Source organism: Lemur catta, chromosome 17 (assembly GCF_020740605.2).
Source record: "Lemur catta isolate mLemCat1 chromosome 17, mLemCat1.pri, whole genome shotgun sequence".
Lineage (NCBI taxonomy): Eukaryota > Metazoa > Chordata > Mammalia > Primates > Lemuridae > Lemur > Lemur catta.
The window spans coordinates 23,495,252-23,514,915 of NC_059144.1; the positions used below are offsets into that span (position 1 = coordinate 23,495,252).

The 19,664-nt window shown below is 45.6% G+C and overlaps 1 protein-coding gene across 6 annotated transcripts in view; it reads right to left on the reverse strand.

Annotated features, from left to right (window-relative positions):
• Positions 1-11,128: 11,128 nt before the first annotated feature.
• Positions 11,129-19,664, reverse strand: part of LOC123622425 (agouti signaling protein) — a 202,413-nt gene continuing 193,877 nt past the window's right edge. For all 6 annotated transcript variants that reach the window (XM_045528788.1, XM_045528786.1, XM_045528790.1 and 3 more), the window contains 3 exons: positions 16,790-16,959; positions 15,347-15,408; positions 11,129-11,648 (listed from right to left, as the gene is read on the reverse strand). In XM_045528788.1, coding sequence (XP_045384744.1) covers positions 11,472-11,648; positions 15,347-15,408; positions 16,790-16,959 — 409 coding nt within the window. In that variant the 3' untranslated portion in view covers positions 11,129-11,471. The remainder of the gene's footprint in view (positions 11,649-15,346; positions 15,409-16,789; positions 16,960-19,664) is intronic.

Here is a 19,664-nt window from a genome sequence, read left to right on the forward strand (position 1 = left end):
GCAGCTTTATTGAAGGGTAAGGAGGAAATGTTGGAGTTTGAATGTTCCTGAGAGCCTGGCTGAGTCCTGGGCCTTTTTTTTTTTTTCCCTTAAACCTCGTAACAATGAGGTTGGTACTTTAGTCCCTATTTTATAGGGATTAGAGTAGACTGTTAAGGGACAACCAAGAAAGAACAAGAGAAGTGACAGCCAGAGGTTGGGAGGGGCCAGAAAAACATAAAAGTAGGCTTAGATCTGCCAGCACTTTGTAACATGATGGTTCCTATCACAACCCTGGGTCAAAAAGATTGGTTTATAATGTTTATATAATGTTTATAATGTTAAAAGAAAGTAGGAAGATGGGTAAATAAAAGTTTTGGTGCCTAAAAGAATTTTGAGCCTTTGATATGTAGATAATCAACTGCCAGCAATATATGGTATGAACAAAGGGTTATAATCATGTACTGAGGAAGGACTGAAAAGACAAGGGGTTGTCTGCAGTGTGGGATGGTAAGGGCTGCAGGGAACCCCCTAGGCTTGGAAAGATGGGTAAAGAGGGAACTTTGATTTCTTCAGGTGTGTCTCTTGCAAATAACTTGTTTTTAACCCAATCTGAGGCTGTCCTTTAATAGGTAGATTTAACCCATTTATAATTATTGTAATCCTTGTTTGTATTTATTTCCTCTACCTTATTTTTTGTGTTCCTATTCACATTTTTTCTCCCTATTTCTATTTTTCTTTAGAGTTATCCAGTGTACCTTGGGGGGCTATTATTTGTTGAGCACTTACTGGGTGCCAGGGTCTCTGTAGTTGATTTACTTTATTCTTACAACAATCTTAGTAATGGTATTTGTTTTATTTTTTTAGAGATGGAGTCTTGCTCTGTCACCCTGGCTAGAGTGCAGTGGCACAATCATAGCTCACTGTAACCTTGAACTCCTGGGCTCAAGCAGTCCTCCCACCTCAGCCTCCTGAGTAGCTAGGACTTCAAGTGTGCACCACCACGCCCGGCTAATTTTTTCCAAAATTCTTTTTTAGAGACGGGGTCTCACTATGCTGCCCAGGCTGATCTCAGACTCCTGGCCTCAAGTGATCCTCATGCCTCAGCCTCCCAAAGTGCTGGGATTATAGGTTTGAACCACCACACCCTATAGTAGTGGTATCTTAATTTTATAGATGAGAATGGAGACTCAGAGGTGGCTTTCCTAAAGTCACACAAGAGGCCTCATCATGATTTGAATCGTAGACAGGTGGGTGGGAAATTGGGCTCCTTCTTATTTGCCTAAGTGAGCATTTACTGAACCCCTATTCTGGTCTTGTAAATCAAAGAAAAACGAGAAGAATCTGCCTGGGCAGGATAACTGGAGACTGTTCTAAGGGCCATCCACTGAATGGAGGGCTTGATGGAGATGCTAGGATGCTTGAGACCTGACCCCAGTTGGCTGGGATCTCAGGCTAGAAGGAGAAGGCAGGTACATAAACAGCTTTGCCATGTCCTGGCGATTCCCTTTTTCTGTCCAGTTTCGGAGTTCAGTACCTGGCAACAGTGGGAGAAAGGCATCAAGGAAGAGGTGGTGCTTGAACTTGATTTTGAAAGAATTGAAGATTTTTAATAGGAGAAATTGAAGGCAAGGGCATTCCAGGCAGCAGAACAGCTTAGGCAAGAGTGTAAGGGGATAAGGGATAGGAAAGAGTTGTTTGGCTGTAGTGTAGAGGGAGCTGTGTGACAGAGGGCTAGACAGGTGACCTGGAGGAAAGGAAGGAGAGGCCCTGACCACCAGGATGAGACCTTTGGTTTTAATCCTTGAGCAGCACAGACCCCTGGAATATCCCCACTTAATTGAATATTCCACATTTGTTGCTTGTTGGTTTTTGTATTCTCAGCCTCTGGCTGTGAGGTGTATTACTGCCAATTTCCCAACGGGGAAAGAGGCTCAGAGAGTCCAGGGCCACACTCATGTGAGACAAATGGGGAGTGTTAAAGTGAAAACTGTTCCACTTAAAGCATGATGTTGTAGTAGAAGGTAGTGGCTGGGGTTGGTGCTTTGTTTACTGTTCCTTTCTTCAGAGTTGAGAGTTGAAAAACAAGGGAACTTGAGGTATCTACCATAGGCTGAAGCTGACTGTTCCTCACAGATCAACTTTCCCAGATGGGAGTCCAAAGCCTTGTGCTTGGCATTCCCTTGTTTGTATCTGGTATTGTAATTCCACCTCTTCTATTTGAGTGCGGATAAATCTGAGTGACATAAGGAAGGCTTTGTTTGTCTTACTTTTTTCAAGTACACTGAGTGGGGATAACAGTGTTAACCAAAATCTTTGAGTCACACTCAGTGGTCCATGGTCACAGTGGCATGATGGGCTGAATACTGCTCACCCAGGCTTAGATGCTCATCAGGGTGTCCTGCCTGTAGACAATTCTCACCTTTTTTTCCCTGAGTGTGTATATTGAAGTTGCATAAATCACATGCATATATGATATGGCTCTGCTGTAAATAATTTACAGACTTTGGTACTTCAACTGTTAGTACCAGATGACAGGGGACCCACTTCTCAACTGATCATGACACCAGTGGTCAAAACCATCAGACTGAGACACATTACATAATCCACTGCCATTTCTTGTACACCTATTGTGTGGCAGGCATTACGCAAGCATTTTTTAGGTATGATCTTATTTATTCCTCAGGATAACTGTGTAGAGACTCTACACAGAGTCTGGGGCTCTAAGGAGCTGTGAGAGTGAGCTGGCATTTGTACTAGGTAGGACTCAGACCAAAATCCAAGCCCTTTGCACACCCACAGGGCCAGGTTTAGGAGGAAGGGAGCCTGGTTTCTGACTCCTTAACTCTGATCCTAGAGTTACTGGAACTGTAACCCACGTCCCCTAAAGGCAAGGCTGCCACCAGAGAGGAATGCCCACAGCTCCACCTCAGTTCCTCTCCCATGGTGGCTGTTGGCCAATGACTTATCAGTGGAAAAGAGGGGGAAGCTGCTGTTCATATGAGCTAGAGAGGTCAAACACCTTAAGTTGTGCGGCTCCTCCCTCTGAGGGGCCCCAGCCTGTGTGTAAGTAGCTCCCTTCCCCCTAGTCTTTCTTCTCCCAGACACAGGAAATACTTTTCAAAATGTTCCCTCTTTGAGCTCCCATGTAGTCCCCCACGTCCGGTCCTCCAGGGGTTCTGGTTTCTGTTATCTTAGCCTTTTCCTTTCCTATTTGGACATACCCTGTCAATTCCCACAATGTTTTTTCTTTTAAACAAAAAAACCCCCTTCTTTCACATCTGGTTTCAGACTTACCTCAGGTCTGCTAATCTGCCCCATGTGTGACACAGACCAGGTACCTGCAATGAAAGATGATGTCTCCAGTTCCCCCTGCCAACTCCTGATGTCTGAGCTACCCCATCAAAGCTCGGGGAAAGAAGGAATTGATGGTATCCAGGCCTAGCTCTGGCTGGATTTTTTTTTCCCAGGAAACAGAGATGGAAGGGTGAGGCCTGGGGGGTTTTGTGGAGTAATGGACTGAGCTTTAGAAGGAGACGGCCTTGGGTCTGCTGTCAGCTCCCTATGTTAACTCTGCAGGGACAGAAATACTTGCCTCAGATGATTGTCTTGAGGCTCAAATGATATGTGTGAAGAGCTTTAAGGACTGTGTCAGACACCAGCCGATGTGGGTGGAAGGGAGCTATTTTGAGGGCAGGGAATTTAGAATACTTAGAAAATACTGTAGAGAAATTATAGGATCTTAGAACTAGGGAGAACCTTAGAGTCCTATAGAGCAGAACCCAGCAAATGGAGGCCCAGAGAGGTTGTGACTTAATTGAAGTCACTCTTTCATGTCTGGGTGTCTTGCTCTGGTCTCTTTCCTGGACACCAAGCCCTGTGTCCACATCCATGTGACAGGCTGCGGGTGGGAGGCCCTGCCAGGCTACAGGTGCTGGGATCCCTTTTTAATCCAGGAGTAATGAGTTTCAAGGGCTTGGAGGTATCACGGGGCCTGTTTAGGGCAGTGGGAACTACAGGAGGCAGCAGGTGCAGGGGTCAGCTCTGCTTTGGGGGTCTTGAGTTTTCAGGAGACCCCAGGAATCTAGATTCTTATCCCTGAGACCTACTCAGGATTACCCCAGGGGACAAAGAAAGCTAGGAAACCTGCTTGAGGTGGTGGAGACAGCTAGGGGTGCTCATGTGGTCCAGGATTTGTTAATCAGCTTCAATCAGTTCCTCACTCATTTCTCTAAATTGGCTCAAGGACAGGCTTGAGTTGATCCAGACTCAACACTAGGACTTTAGGACTTTTGCTGGAAATCTGTTGTGCAAGAGTGACCCCAGGAACTTACTCTCTGGGCTGCCTGGACCCAGTGAGCATTCCTGGGGGAATCCTTGGACAGATTCCCCCAGGACTAGAGGCTTCCTCTCCCTGGCTAGAGGAGTTACAACCTCTAAAGGCCCCCAAGTGCTGGGCAGTGGGCTTTTCCTGGCAACTTCCATAATCATTGGTGCCTAAATTCACACTGCCTAGCACCCCAATAGTCTGATCACCCCCACTCACGGTTGCTCTCATACTTGCCCTATTACAAGGAAGAGAAACAGGTGGGTGCCTCCCCTGGAACGTATGTGTCCAACAGAATGCCCTGCCCCAGCGTGTCTCTCCATGAGGACCTGTGCCTGCTCTTCCTACTAACTGCTGGCTGGCCTGTTCCTTAACCCAGTGGTTCTTAGAGTTGAGCATGCCTCAGAACCACCCGGAGGCCTTAAAGCACAGATTGCTGGGCTTCACCCACTAGAGCCTTGATTTTGTAGGTCTGGGGTCTTATAATTTGCATTTTAACAAGTTCCTAAGTGTTGCTACTACTGGTCCATACCAAGTGTAGAATTTGCCCCAGTGCCTATTACACAGTAGGTGGTAGGGTGGCAACTGTAAAGGAGACCCACCTGTCCTCAAACTGGAGAAAGGACGCTCTTCAATGGGGCTGCCAGGCTTGGCAGGAATGTGAGCCTAGAGCTGCTGCTTTGCCCCCATGAGGGGAAGCTTGCCTGAGGATGAAGCCAACACAATTAGGAAAAATGACACATTCCAGAGGACATTTGAGCACCTGAATCTACACATGTTTTATAATAACCAGATCTACCCTCTGGACTTTTTAGTGACATGAACGAAAAAAAAAAAATTTTTTTTTTCCATTAATACTTAAACCCATTTGAATTGGTTTGCTGCCTGACAATTTCAGAGTCCTGCTGTAGTGGAGAAGACATTGAGGGCACCAGGTTGTAGAAAAACAAAGACTTTGAATATAGGGCAGAGTCTTGGGCTAATGTAATCTCTGCATGGTTCAGATGGGCAGGGGACTTTGCCCAAAGCCAAACAGCAAGTGCTGGGCAGACAGGGGCAGGAATTTGGACCTCCTGCCTCTTTATCCATGCCCTCCCGCCCTGTGCCTCTCATGGCCTCTTAAACAAGTACTGACCCAAGAAAAGAAGTAGCCCTTTCTCTCCAGGAGCTCCACTAGTGAGGGGATTTTTTTTTTTTTAATTATCATCATGATAAGTTTTCCAGTAGTTTTGTTTTTACTATTGCTCTGGTAGTCTGTATAGCCATTGAGTCCAGGAGCTCTGGAAGATATGAAAATCTTCAGGACTCAAATGAATGAAACTATTTGTTGTGCTCCCCAGGCAATAAGAAGGCATAATCATTGTTATCATCATCATTACCACCATTAGGAGGTGTCACCTGAAAGGGGCAGCCTTGCAAAAATAACAGGAAAATACCTAATCCCCCAGTTTCCCTGGTAACAGTTGAAGGTGAATCCTATGAGTTCTCTAACAGACACCTGCAGTTCTGTTTTGCACAACTTCTGAAAAGAGCTGAATGGACAATGGAAGGAAAAGACATGTAAATCTTTCTCTTTCAAAACGGTTTTTTGAGAATCTGCTTTTACAGAGTTCTTGAGTAAACAGCAGAAGAACAAGCTACAGCCTCAACCATATCTCGAGGACAGAGTCACATCTGTGATAAAATCCCTTCTCCAAGAAAAGGCAGGAAACCAAGTCTTGGACTTTGACATTCTTGCCGTTTTTTGTTATCTACCTACTGCCTCTTTTGTTATCAACTGACAGCCATCACTGTTTTTTCTCTTTGTCGCCATAAAAGCAGTGAGCCACTTGGCCTGACTGCTGGCACCCCCTTCTCTTTCTTTGGGATGCCTCGCTATCTCCCTGCTCTCTTTCCCGCTTTCTCCCCAGTCTCTTTCTCTTTCTTCCTCTTTTTCTCTCTCTCATTCTCTCTATCCTTCTGAGAGGATAAAATAAACTTTTTTTTTAACTTTTATATCTTAATTTCTGCGTGAGAAATCTTTCTCCACCTGCGCCGTGATCACCTACTAGGCTTTCCACCCTAACACGCTCAGACTCTACAACTCCCAGCTGCCAGAGCTGATGATTAGCTGCTGTTTCTATGCAAGCTATCAGTAGGAAGCTCCTTTCTGGAGTGAACATAAAAGCATTTGGCAATTTTAAAGGATTTTACCTATAAAAGAAAAGACATTCCTTCCCTACTTCCTGACTACATACAATTTCCTCCACTGCCCCAACACACATGCCCTGTACCCTTGATACATGGAAAAAGAAAGTAGTAAGTTGACACTAATCTTAAATTTACTACAGATGGTTTGGCTAATTCAGTTTAAATTAAATTCTTTTCTTTGCATATCCTGTCCCTTTCATACATGGGAATTGGCCCTTGGAGTTAAATTCCTTCATAAAGTTCCTATTGTATGACTGGGGGTAATTTCTCAGTAGTGGGTGGTGATGCTAGATCTATGGTTGCTCAAACAGATGGAGGAATTTAAAATAAAGATCCAGTGATTACCAATTAGATCGGCCTGTTGGCCACGACCCAAGAGAAGGGGTCTGAGGCCCTGCGGCTCTCTACATACCAGGGTATGGTTTCTGAAGTATATTGCTTCTGTGGAATCGTAAGTGTCAATATCTACTTGTAAAAACATTGAAGCCTTTTTTTTTTTTGAGACAGAGTGTTGCTTTGTTGCCCGGGCTAGAGTGAGTGCCGTGGCATCAGCCTAGCTCACAGCAACCTCAAACTCCTGGGCTTAAGCGATCCTACTGCCTCAGCCTCCCCAGTAGCTGGGACTACAGGCATGCGCCACTATGCCTGGCTAATTTTTTCTATACATATTTTAGTTGGCCAGATAATTTCTTTCTATTTTTAGTAGAGACGGGGTCTCGCTGTTGCTCAGGCTGGTCTCGAACTCCTGACCTCGAGCGATCCACCCGCCTCGACCTCCCAGAGTGCTAGGATTACAGGCATGAGCCACCGCGCCCGGCCATTGAAGCCTTTTAAAACATGTAATAAAAAACACAGGTTTAAATGTGCTATGCAGGCCAGGCACAGTGGCTCATGCCTGTAATCCTAGCACTCTGGGAGACTGATGTGGGAGGATCACTTGAGGTCAGGAGTTTGAGGTTGCTGTGAGCTAGGCTGACACCACGGTACTCTACTCAGGGGAACAGTGTGAGACTCTGTCTCAAATAAAATTGAAAAAAAAAAACAAAAAACACCCTGCTTTTTTTTTTTTTTTTTGAGACATGTTGCCCGGGCTGGAGTGCCGTGGCGTCAGCCTAGTTCTCAGCAACCTCCAACTCCTGGGCTCAAGCAATCCTCCTGCCTCAGCCTCCTGAGTAGCTGGGATTACAGGCATGCGCCACCATGCCTGGCTCATTTTTCTATATATATTTTTTGCTGGCCCTATGACTTCTTTCTTTCTTTCTTTTGTTTTTGAGACAGAGTCTTGCTTTGTTGCCCAGGCTAGAGTGAGTGCCGCTCACAGCAACCTCAAACTCCTGGGCTTAAGCGATCCTACTGCCTCAGCCTCCCGAGTAGCTGGGACTACAGGCATGTGCCACCATGCCCAGCTAATTTTTTCTATATATATTTATAGTTGGCCAGATAATTTCTATTTTTAGTAGAGACGGGGTCTCGCTCTTGCTCAGGCTGGTCTTGAACCCCTGAGCTCAAACAATCCACCCGCCTCAGCCTCCCAGAGTGCTAGGATTACAGGCATGAACCACAGCGCCCGGCCAAAACTGCTTTAATGTATATTATATAATGAGGTTCCCCCTTAAAATTTCAAGAAAGGATACCTCTCTGTAAAATAAAAAAATTTGAAAACTATTGCTTTGGATTATGTTGCAGAATTTCCAGGGTTAGAAACATACTCAGAGTAAGTCTGGAGTCTAGCCCTTTCCTAGTGGCAAGTGGCATTTTGCTCCCTAGCAACTATATCCCTACTTTTCTCTTACAGAATGAACCCTCCCACATTACAAATGGACTTTGTGGGGCTGTCAGTCAAAGTTGACCACACTTTCTTGGGTACCATATCAGGTCACTCAGACTCTCTCCCCTGGGAATTTGAATTCTGAATAGTCCAATGCAAGGACTGAAGAGGTTGGAATTGACTTATCCCTGTGGCCTTGCCCTAAAGACATTGTCCATTGGTTTCTGCAACCTGGCTCCTCTAGTACCCCTTAGGGTCTTGTCTTTCCTGAGGTCTGTTGTATAGCCTTTCCTTTGAGGTCTCCAAACCTCTCCAGTAAATCAACCCCCACCTTTTTTGTTTTTATGCTTAAGCTAGCCAGAGTTGTTTCTGTTGTTTGCATCCAAAATACTCTGATTTACGTTTCACTTTGTAAATGGGGAAATGGTGGTAGCATCAAAAGTGACTTGTTCAAGGTCACACTATGAGAATTTGGGGCACAAGTTTAAGGATATGCCATACAGGAGAAAATGATCCTGAATCAATAGGCACAAAGGTAGAGCAAATCTTTCTAGGACAAAGTTCACTGGATGTGTGTGTGTGAGAGAGAGAGAGAGAGGGAGAGAGAGAGAGATTGAGACAGAGATAGAATGAACAATGGTGTTGGAGATGGGGGGGGGTCCAAGATCTTCATAATGATGGAATCATAATTCTGAGCTACAAATGTGAGTTTTCATTTGTGGTCATCAGACCAGGTAGAGTTTTGCAGAGGCCCAGAACCATGGCCTCAGTACCCTAAGGCTTTAGGAGGAATTCTGAAAAGGTGGAGGAATGTCAGGATTTCAATCTGAAGGGGAACTTGGGCAGGTAAATACCTAACCAGGGATCTGAATAAATAGAAGAACTGAGAGTTTGAGGGACCAGACCACATGCTAACAGTGGTTCTAGCCTCTAACAAGAGCCAATGAACCATAAGCTCTGTAAGGAGAGGATCCATGTTGAACTTCTTCCTCACTACATTCACAGCACCTGGCACATAGTAGGTGCTCAATACACATTTGCTGAATGAATGAATGAATGAATGAATGGGTTGGTCTTCTATATGGTTGTCTGGACAAAGCCAGGCAAGTGGCTTTGTTACTGATGGGTTTCTAATGGAGTAATTCTTAAGACTAGCTTTCCTGGCATCACCCACCACTGGGGGCCAAATGGTGCCTGGCTGGTGAACAGTGTCTGGAAAACACAAGAGCAGTGGCTACAATCTGTTCCAACAGTTTCATTATTGATGACATTTACTCAGCAGCAGCTGTGGTACAAGGAACAAAAGGTTCCTGTGCTTCCAGCCTAAATGACAGAAAGCAAAACAAGCAACTGGTAGCTTTTCTGTGTGTGGGGGTGGGGTGGGGTGTGTGTTTGTGTGTGTGTTTCTTGTATTAAGGCACAGAGAATCAACACTACCTTGGATTTATAACAAGGACAGGAATGATTATTTCCTATTTTATAAACAAGTAAATGGAAGCACAGACACAAAGACTTGCCCAGCATGCAGAACTGTGTTGACAGCCTAGCCTGGAGCACCCAGCTTCTCTTCTTGTGCTCTGTCCAGGTGGTTGTCACTCGATCCAATGCAGGGTCCAGCTGGATAGAGGCATTTACCTCATCATTTCCATACTAGCCGTGTCCTTATAGGCATAACCTAGGTCTCCAGTTGGGAAAAGGTCCTTGGAAAGAAAGGAGTTTTAAGGTATGTGAAAGAGGGAAGATTGCAAGTGAGCTGGGGGCAGGGGTGGCCCCACGTGTGATGTACCCTGAGCCCCACTGTCCTTACCCCCCAGGACAGAGATACACAGTGGTTACCAGGGCTGGGGTAACTGCTCAACATTTTTGTGTTTCATAGACACTCTCTAGAAACATTCTTGGCATAGGCCTTTTTTGTTATCATCTGGTACCACCATTGTTTGCAGTTTCCTTGCTCTTGCTTAGACATAGTGATTCCCAGGGGAAGAGCTCCAGCTGCTGAGGGGCACTGACAGGTTGCATTTCTTAGCTTTTCTCCCCACTGGCAGGGATGCCCCCAGCCAAGCACAGGAAGTAGATGATGTCATTTGGAGCCCTTCCCCTAAAGGTGCTGGCAATTTCCATGTGACCCACCACCCGCTGGCCCTTCCTCACAGACCTTTCTCCCCACCTCTGCCCCCTCACTTTCTGAAGCAATATCCGGGGGCTCCCCTTCCCTGGGTCCTTCCAGAGATACAAAGCTGCACATCAGTTGCTCACAGACCTCATGAGAGTCTTTAAGGATGGAATTTCTGGGAACAGCTTGGGACATTTTGGGCAACAGGTTCCTAATGTTCAGTACAATGATTGCTGCCTACTCAATTGAGCCCAGGCCCACTGCCTCCTTACCAGGGGACAGAGCTGGGCTGGGGACAGAGGAAGGATCCCTGAGTCCTTGTTTCCTACTTAAGAGCCTGAACTCTAGGATATCAGAGTTCAAGGCGCCTGGGGACCAGAGGTCGGTGTTCATTTAGCCTAGGATGGGAGAAACTCCTCCCAGGTCCCAGCACTTCTGTGAACCCCTGTTTGGGACCCGCCTAAAGGTCTAGGATCCTCAGCTCACAGCCTTTTGGCTTTGAGGGACTCACAGCAAATGTCCAGTCACAACCGGCTGCCTGCCTTTATCCATAAACCCTCCCGGGACCCACAGCCCAGCGAGACTGTGTACCAGGCTGTAACATTTCCTGTGTTTTTTCGGGGGCGAGGGAGCTCCTTGGAGGAAAGGGCGAAAGACTGAAGGATGGCTCCGTACTGGCTTCCTTCTGCCCGAGTCTCTGGTTTTGGAGGCGGCCTTGGTGTTCCCAGGTTTAAAGGTAGGGGACAGCATCGTCCCCGACGCCTAGATCCAGAGACTGATCGCCAGGACTGCAGCTGTAGGGCAGGGCCAACCCGGTGTCCCGGGCCCAGGAGAGTGGCGCGTGCGCGGCCCGCGGGACTTGGCGGTGAGGGGGCTCTGGACCGCGAGGTTTCGCGTCCTTTACAGAAACAGCCACGCGGCTTTGAGCAGCCTACATATACTTTATTTCGATTTTAGCCCAAGCCAGGTCTCCTTGAAGTCCCGCCTCCTGGACGCTCCCCTCGCGCCCGGTCCTAGAAAGCCACTCGGACCAGCGGTCACCTGCCTGAGCAGCGTCTGGCGTCCCTGAAGCCCCACGCCTGCGGTGGCCAGGCTCAGCAGTAGGGGTTGAGCACGCGGCAGGAGCAGGCGCTGCGGAAGAAGCGGCAGTGGCAGTAGGCGCACGGGTCGCAGCAGGCCGGCGCTGGCGGCTTGCAGCTGAAGCGGGTGGCCACGCAGGGCGTGGGCGGCGGGGGCTTGGGCTGCGCCACCTTCTTCACCGAAGCTTCTTTCTGCGGGGGAAACGCCAGGCTGCCTCAGCCGGCCACGCCCACCCCCTCGTCCTCACCTCTGCCTGGGAGTTCGTCCGGCTGTGAAGGCCCTGGACCAGACACTGTCGCCTGGCTGCCCACTGCCCGCTGGAATCGTGCCCACACGGACCCCAGCGGGTCCCCTCCTGCTCCCCCAGTCAGGTCCCCCCCCCACCCCGCACCCTCTATTCCTGGCTCCGGCCTGGCCCTCTTTTCTCCCTAGGGGGACCTACTCAGCTCCAGTTTTTGACTACTGTGTTTCCACCTTCCAATCTACCTGCAGTCTCTGCCAGTTCTGCCTTCACAATAGACCCAGAGTGACCCACTTCTCCATTTCCACCGCTGCTACCCTGAGCCATACCACCATCTTTTCCCCTCATCACTCTGGCCCCCTTAATGTAAGCAGTCCACTGAGTGCACTAAAGGGACCCTCTAGGAAGACCTATCATCGCATCCCACACTAGCTTAAACACTCCCAGTAGTTTCTCTTTGCGCTTAGACTGAAACAGAAACTTTCTTTTGGCCCTTGAGACCCTCTATGGTTTGGCCCCGGCCCACCTCCCAAGCTTGACTTTACCAAGCTGTGTCACTGGCCTTCCTTCTGTGCACGGAACATAGCAAAGGAGTTCCTGCTGCAGGACCTTTAAGCTTGCTGCTCCCATTCCTGGGGACATTCTTTGCTAGCTGTCCCATATAGCTGGCTACTGGGTACTTGAAATGTGTCTAGTGGAACTGAGGAAATGAATTTTCAAATTTTATTTAATTTTAATTAACTTAAACTTAAAATTTAAAACTGAACCAGCATTAATTTTTTTTCCATTAAACACAACTTTGTTTTGTTAGGACTACATTTCACTTTGTTGAAAATTGAACACTGGAATTGAGATGTGCTGTAAGTGTACACTGTGCACCAGGTGTCAAAGATTTAACACAAAAAGAATGTAACATATTTGAATAACTTTAAAAAGTAATTACATATTGAGATGTTAATATTTTGAATATAAAATGTATAATGTTAAATAAAATATTAAAATTGTACCTGTTTCTGTTTACTTTTAAAAAACGTGGCTATAGAAAATTTGAAGTTATATATGTGGCTCACGTTGTATATCTATTGGACATTGCTGCTCTAGGTTACTGAGTTTTTCAGTCTTTACCTAAACGCTGCTTCCTTAGGCCTTCCCTGACCACTTTTCCCTTCACTCTCTCATTACCATGCTGTATTTCTTCACAGCCTTTATCATCTGAATTTAGTTGCCTACTTATTGATTTGCTTGCTGTTTACCTGTTTTTCCCCACAGGAATGTAAACTTCCTGAGAGCAGGGATGTATCTTTCTTGTTCACTGCTATATTCCCAGTGTCTAGTATGTAAATTTATTTGTCAATTATATATTCTTATCTGTCAATAATCTGATCTGCTTATTCACTTTACAGCCAGTGAAACAAGCTCAGAGAGGAGCAGGCACTTTTCTCAAGATCACTTAGTTCTAGGTGCTACCTCCTAATACCTAGTCCAATATTCCTTGCTGTGGTTACAGTTCATCTGATAAACTGAGGCACACTAAAACAGGAATAAGGTGTGCATTTCAACAATGCGTTAATCCAGTATTTCCCAAAGTATGGGAACCTGTATTAATGGTGGTATGATTTTAGGTGGTACATGAATATTAAATGAGCCTGAATTACAGAGAAACAATTCTTTTTTCAATCTCTTTCAACCTAAAAGTCTCAGTTTGGTGCCAGTATGTCTTTAATGCCTCTCCAACACTTTCTAATCTGCCTTTTAACACAGAGATCAGGCCTCACATTTAGAGCCTTTGGCAGGCTAATACCATCCAGCTAGAATTCACTAACAATGTTTTATTTTCACTTTACCTATTTTTATAATTACCTTCTATTTATGGCAAGTGATACTGGTTTCCTTTCATAGTTATATACAGTTGACCCTTGAACAACGTGAGAGTTAGAGGAACAACGTGACCCCAGAGCAGTCCAAAATTTGCATATAACTTCTGACTCCCCCAAACTTAACTATCAATAGCCAGCTGCTGACTGGAAGCCTTACTGATACTATAAACAGTCAGTTAACACATATTTTGTATGTTATATGTCTTATATACTGTGTTCTTACAATAAAGTTAGCTAGAGAAAAGAAAATGTTACTAAGACAATCATAAGGAAGAGAAAATACATTTATAGCACTGTACTGAATTTTCAATACTGTAAGTTTACATCAAGGATGAATTGTCTGTCTCAAATGGCTGCTGCAGACCTCAGTCTGTGGTACCTATCAAGCAATTTAACTTTTTCTTGTAATGTCATGACCTTTCTCTGCTTCTTGGGAGCACTTCCAGCATCACTAGTGGCGCTTCATATGGGTCCCATGGTATCCTTCAAGTTTTATAGTACTACATTAAACACGAAAAATACTGGAGAACTGTGAGAGATCACTTTTTACTGCAATACCCAATTTGCTAGAGAGATGAAGTAACTTGGAGATGATTTGTGTCATATGGTGTTTTAAGCAGATACTGGAAATATCTGAGTTCACTGCAATGGCAACAGGAGGTGGCTATGAAATTATTACAGTAGTACAAGATGTACTATAGTTAATTTTATGCAGTTATGATTTAATACATCTTTAAATTTGTTTATATTTCAACTGTGAATGAAGCCTCATATGGTCTGTAATTATATATGTATTGATAAATTTTAAGTTTTTATAATAGATTTGTATATATTTTATGGTAGAAAATGATAAAATAGACTAGTATCTACATATATTTTATGTATTCATAACATACCTAACTTTTTCTTAAGTTTTTCAATATTTCTAGCCTACAAGTTTCACCTTTTTCAAATTGTCACAGATCTCGAAAACATTTTTCCAATATAGTTTTTGTAAAAAGCATCCACATATAAGTGGACCTGCACATTTCAAACCTGTGATGTTCAAGGGTCAACTGTATTTTTTTAAGTTTTAATTTTAATTTTAAATTTTATTATTATTTTGTGTTTTTTTTGGAGACAGGCTCTCGCTCTGTCACCCAGGCTAGAGTGCAGTGGTGCAGTCCTAGCTCACTGCAACCTCAAACTCCTGGACTCAAGTGATCTTCCTGCCTCAGCCTTCTAAGCATCTGAGACTACAAGTGTGCACCATGCCTGGCTACTTTTTAAATTTTTTTGTAGAGATGGGGTCTTGCTATGTTGCTCAGGGTGGTCTCAAACACCTGGCCTCAAGCCATCCTCCCTCCTTGGATCCCTAAAGTGCTAGAATTACAGGCATGAGCCACTGTGCTTGGCCTTAAGTCTTAATTTTAAATAAATATATTAAATAAATAGGTGAAACTCAGATGTGGCAAAAGTTGTAAATGTGGTTCTAAAATGACTGAAGTTTGGGAAACACTACATTCATCCAAAAGAATCAGTGATAGTGAAATTTCAGGCAGGGGGCTAATTAGTATAGGAAGCTGTTTTTCAGCAGATAAGCTATTTTGCTCCCTGGACTTCTGTTGGGGTCTGGCTCAGGGATCTAGGCCAGGAAGTCTTTAAGGTGGCTTTCAGTTTCTTTTGTTAATATGGGCCTGGAAAATCTTTCATTAAGTTCTCAGCCAGAGTTCAAGGCGTCCTCCCCTTTTAAGTTCAGTGTAACCCCCACAAGGAGAACTCCCAGGCCTACCTTAGAAGATTTCTTCTTTTCTGCTTCTTTTCTGCTGATCTTTTTGAATTTCTTGTTCAGAGCTTCAAAGAGAAACAGAAGGAACAAAGCCAGATGTTTCTGGGGGCCCTGGGCAGTGAAGTAGGAGGACGAGAGGGGGCTCTGGGAAGTCTTGGGGTCAGAGAGAAGAGGAGGGGTTGACTGGATGAGTCACACTGTGGGACTCAGGCCAGCAAATTCTTGTTAGCCTGCCTGCTGACCTGGAGCCAGGGACTGGGGGCAAAGTGTCCTCTGAGGGAAGGCAAATGGGAAATCCACGGAGGCCCTAGTCCTGTGGTATTTGTGAGGGGCCTGGTCCCTTGACCTAGTTGGCCGTGGGCCACTCAGAGCCACTCCAGGTTCCCCTTCTTTAGTTTCCAGTCTGGGTGCAAGAACTTTTGCACCCAGAAAACAGACTTAGTATCGTGTACATGGATGCACCTATATTTCCTATGTTCCTAATTGTCCATTTCTCAGAACTCTGGAGCCAGGCAGACCTGATTTGAATCCTGACTCCGCTGACAAAACAGCTGTGTGGCCTTAGGTAACCTACCTAATCTCCTTGAGACTCAGTTTTCTCATTTGCAAAAAGGGTTCTGTAATATCTACCTTACAATGTTGTCTTGAGGATAAATGAGATATGTTTATAAAGTGAAAAGTCTGGCCCATTGAAGGTGATCAATGAATGTTGATGCCCCCTTTCCCAGCCCTTATTTCTCTGATATGTCTAGAATATCCTCTTTTTCTAGTAAAACGCAAGGCAGTAAGGGATATTATTAATAGTTTTGAGCTTAGGTTCTATATTTAAGTACCTGAATTGGAATTCTGGCTCTGCTGATTAAGAACTGTGTGATCTTATGTTTGTTACTTCTTTCCTAAGCCTCAGTTTCCTCAACTGTGAAATATGAATAAAAACAGTACTCACCTCATGGTGCCTAACATACAGTATGTGTGTTATTATTAGGTGAAGTCAACCAGAAGATCTCCAATGCCAGGCTCTAATGCCCCTCATATTTTTCCCTGAACAGTCATTCTTAACCCTGGCATGACAGGACTGGTTCATCTCAGCCTTGCTTATATTTTGTAGCATTTCCTAAAGTTTGTTATTGTTGATAGGAGTTCTGTGATTCATTCAGTCTCAGAAATGCTAAGTTGAACCAAGTTCACCAAGTGTCTTGACTTCAGGCTTTTTCAGAGCCTCTAACATGCTAAACTGCATATTAGATTAGTGACATGCAGGACTTTTCCAAATCAAATGAGTCAAGAGACACTTTATTCCCCCAGGATTAAATTCAAGGAATGAGCAAGAAGGAGCTGTGACCATGGCAGTGGGTACTGGTAGCAGCCCAAAGAGCAAGCTTGACATCCTGCAGCCCCCTTCCATGGGTCAGAGCCCAGAGGCAGGCCCCAGGCCAGGCTACTTACCCACAATAGATACAGAAGAGAAATCCAGTAGGTTCATGGAGGAGTTGCTCCTCAGGCTGCTGTCATCTTTGGGCTTCTCTTCAGGTGGTGGGTGGCTGTAGATAGTGAAGAAGCACACGAAGACCAGCAGGGTAGCCAGGAGCAGGCGGGTGACATCCATCCCAGGAAGCCTGAGTGGGACAGAAAAGGTGGTCAGGTAGGTGGGACAGGGGTAGTGGCAAGAGGATGTACCTTCCTGCTTTGTTTGCATTTCTTTGGGCTGGTATTCTGACCCCATTCTGCAAGTGGAGCCAGAGGACTAGCAAGGCTTAGGATGGGGAAAGGGAATTGATGAGGGAAGAAGAAAGAAAAGAGGAGATGGGAAGAGGAAGAAAGACAAGGACAAGAGGGAGATTAAAGCAAAGAGAAAAAGAATGCATTGCATTCATCTCTGCTGTCAGAGGGTGCATTCTGGTATTTTTAAAGCTGGTGGCCCCAGGAAATGCTAGGCCTGGGCAGAGTTGTTGAAAGGCCTGTCTTGTAGTGGCAGAGGCTTTATGAAGGTGCAGAGAATAAGGCTAATTAAGACTCAGTGAGAAAGTTGCAGGGAAAAATGGCTCCTTCAGACTAGTGTATATGTCGCTATAGACTTCCACACCTAGAGGGAACAAATGCAGGTATGGTTTGTGTCAGGAGGATGGACCTGTGGACACAGGCTAACTGGATTGATTTGTTTATTTGCTAGCTGGATTCTGATAGAGGAAGATGGATCCTACAGTGGGTTTCTTTCCATGAGTGCCTGGGTTTGCCTCAATCATGGCTCAAAGCTTCAGCAGCATTTTTACCTGCCAGAGTATGGGGTCCCTACCCCTCACCCCACATTTCTACATTTTATCTCTGGTCTGGGAAAAGACTGAGACTGCTTTTTCAAGGTTCCCTCCACTCTAGCCATAAGGCCCTGTGGGAGAGAAGAGAATAAACAGTTTGCTCATGCTGGTCTTGCCCACTCCTGGGCTTCCCCTTATAGAAGCTTGGCTAGTTTCTATCCTAATTTTCTCAGTCTTCAGCTGGATGGAGTCAAACTTTCTGTATGTCTGTTACGTTGCAGGAGGAGGGGGTCCAAACAGTCACCTCCCACCCTCATTCCAAGCTTCCTGAAGTTGAAGGGGACAGTCCTGTCCTTTTGAAGTCCATCCTCTACCTCTCCCACCCCATTCTCCTGATTTTTTCAAATCTTTTCATCATTGGGCACTTGCCTGTCACAAATTGGCCACCAATTTTCTTTCTCAAAGCCTAGTGAGCTGACAGAACAGGCACTGGCCTGGGAGTCAGGACTGCTGGAATTCTTGTCTTGGTTCAGGCATTAGTAAGATGAATAGATTTGGGCAAATCCATTCTTTTTTCTGGACTCCAATTTCTTTCTTGGTTAAATGAGGGGAGTGGGCTAGATCAGTGGTTTGCATTCATTTAGCAGGGAACTCTTTCTTCAAAAAAAATACTGATATGCAGAATCCAAATATATACAACAAAAAGAGGCAATAAAGGGGTTTCTCAGACAGCTCATATCTTTGTTGTGTGGTGAAACAACACATCTCCTTAGGCCCTAAAGGCCTGAAACAGCTCCTGAGGCCCTCAGGTTTCCAGCTGCATGCAGTTTGATCTCTGAGGTTCTTAGCCTCTCTATTCATAATATTTAAACAAACAAACCGATAACAGAAAAGTCTCGCGTCTGAGGTATAGTTATTTGCTTCATTCTCTGCTTCTCAGAACTTCTACTGTCCTCTGTCAAAACCCTTATCATGTTGTTCATGTGTTTGTCTCTGCCACTTGATTAAAAAATGTCATTTTTTACCCGTTTTTATGACCCTGAATCTGGCACAGTAACCAGCCCAGAACACTAACTCAACAAAATGTGGCTGAATAAATGCTCACATCCTAAACTAAACAGAGAAATGGAAAATTCCACTAGACAAAACCTTTCCCCTTCAGCAATCCCCTATGTAACTGCTAAACAGCTGCCCCTCTTGTTTCTGTAAACCGCTTGCAGCAACTTCCTGCTATCATAAGATAAAAGAGAAAGAAACCCGGAAGCAGGAGCTCAGAGTTTCTTGGGGAGTCCCCCCTGAGCTCGCGGGCGTAATAGAACTTGATTTTCTACACCTTCCTTGTGCCACTTGGTTTGTTCTCAGTCAGTTCTGCGATAACATTTTGGTTCCCTCACCGGGAACTCCAACTGCGCTGGCCCCTTGAAGCCACCAGCTTGGGACAGGAGCGGCGGAAAGTCGGCTTTAACCACCTTGGTGGAGGCGGCGCCATCTGCCTTTTTGCGGAAACTCCCCTGCTCATTTGGGCCCCGCCGACCGCCGGGCCCTGAACCCGCCCAGACGAACGTGAGGGTGCAGGGGATCAGCCAGAAGATTTTGTACATGGTAAGGTCCCGGAACCGTCCCAGTCGGGCCCGTCCTACGGACGGAAGAGGAGCTTGATCACCTCCTTCAGGTAGAGGTTCCCTGGGAGGGAATGTTGTAGCCTCTTTTGTGTGACTATTTGTGCGAATGTGTAGGGTTCCACGGCCCCTCGGCTAAGGAACTTGACTGGGTCCTGACCTGCGTATGCCTGGCAGCCTCGTGTGGCGTAAAGGTGACCCACTCCCCAAAAGGAGGGTGACCTGGCCCGGGACTTATACAGGTGCACCTTATCCAAGACGTGCCTAAATCCCCGCGAGGGGAGCAGCCAGGCGGACAACTGAAAGACCTCCCCACCCTTGTGTGACACCATTCACGACTTCATCATGGGAGGGACAGAGTCCAAGCCCATGGTCCTGAGGTGCACGTTAAAGAATTTTAAGAAAGGATTTTCAGGTGACTGTGGAGTTAAGATGAGTCCTTATCGCCTT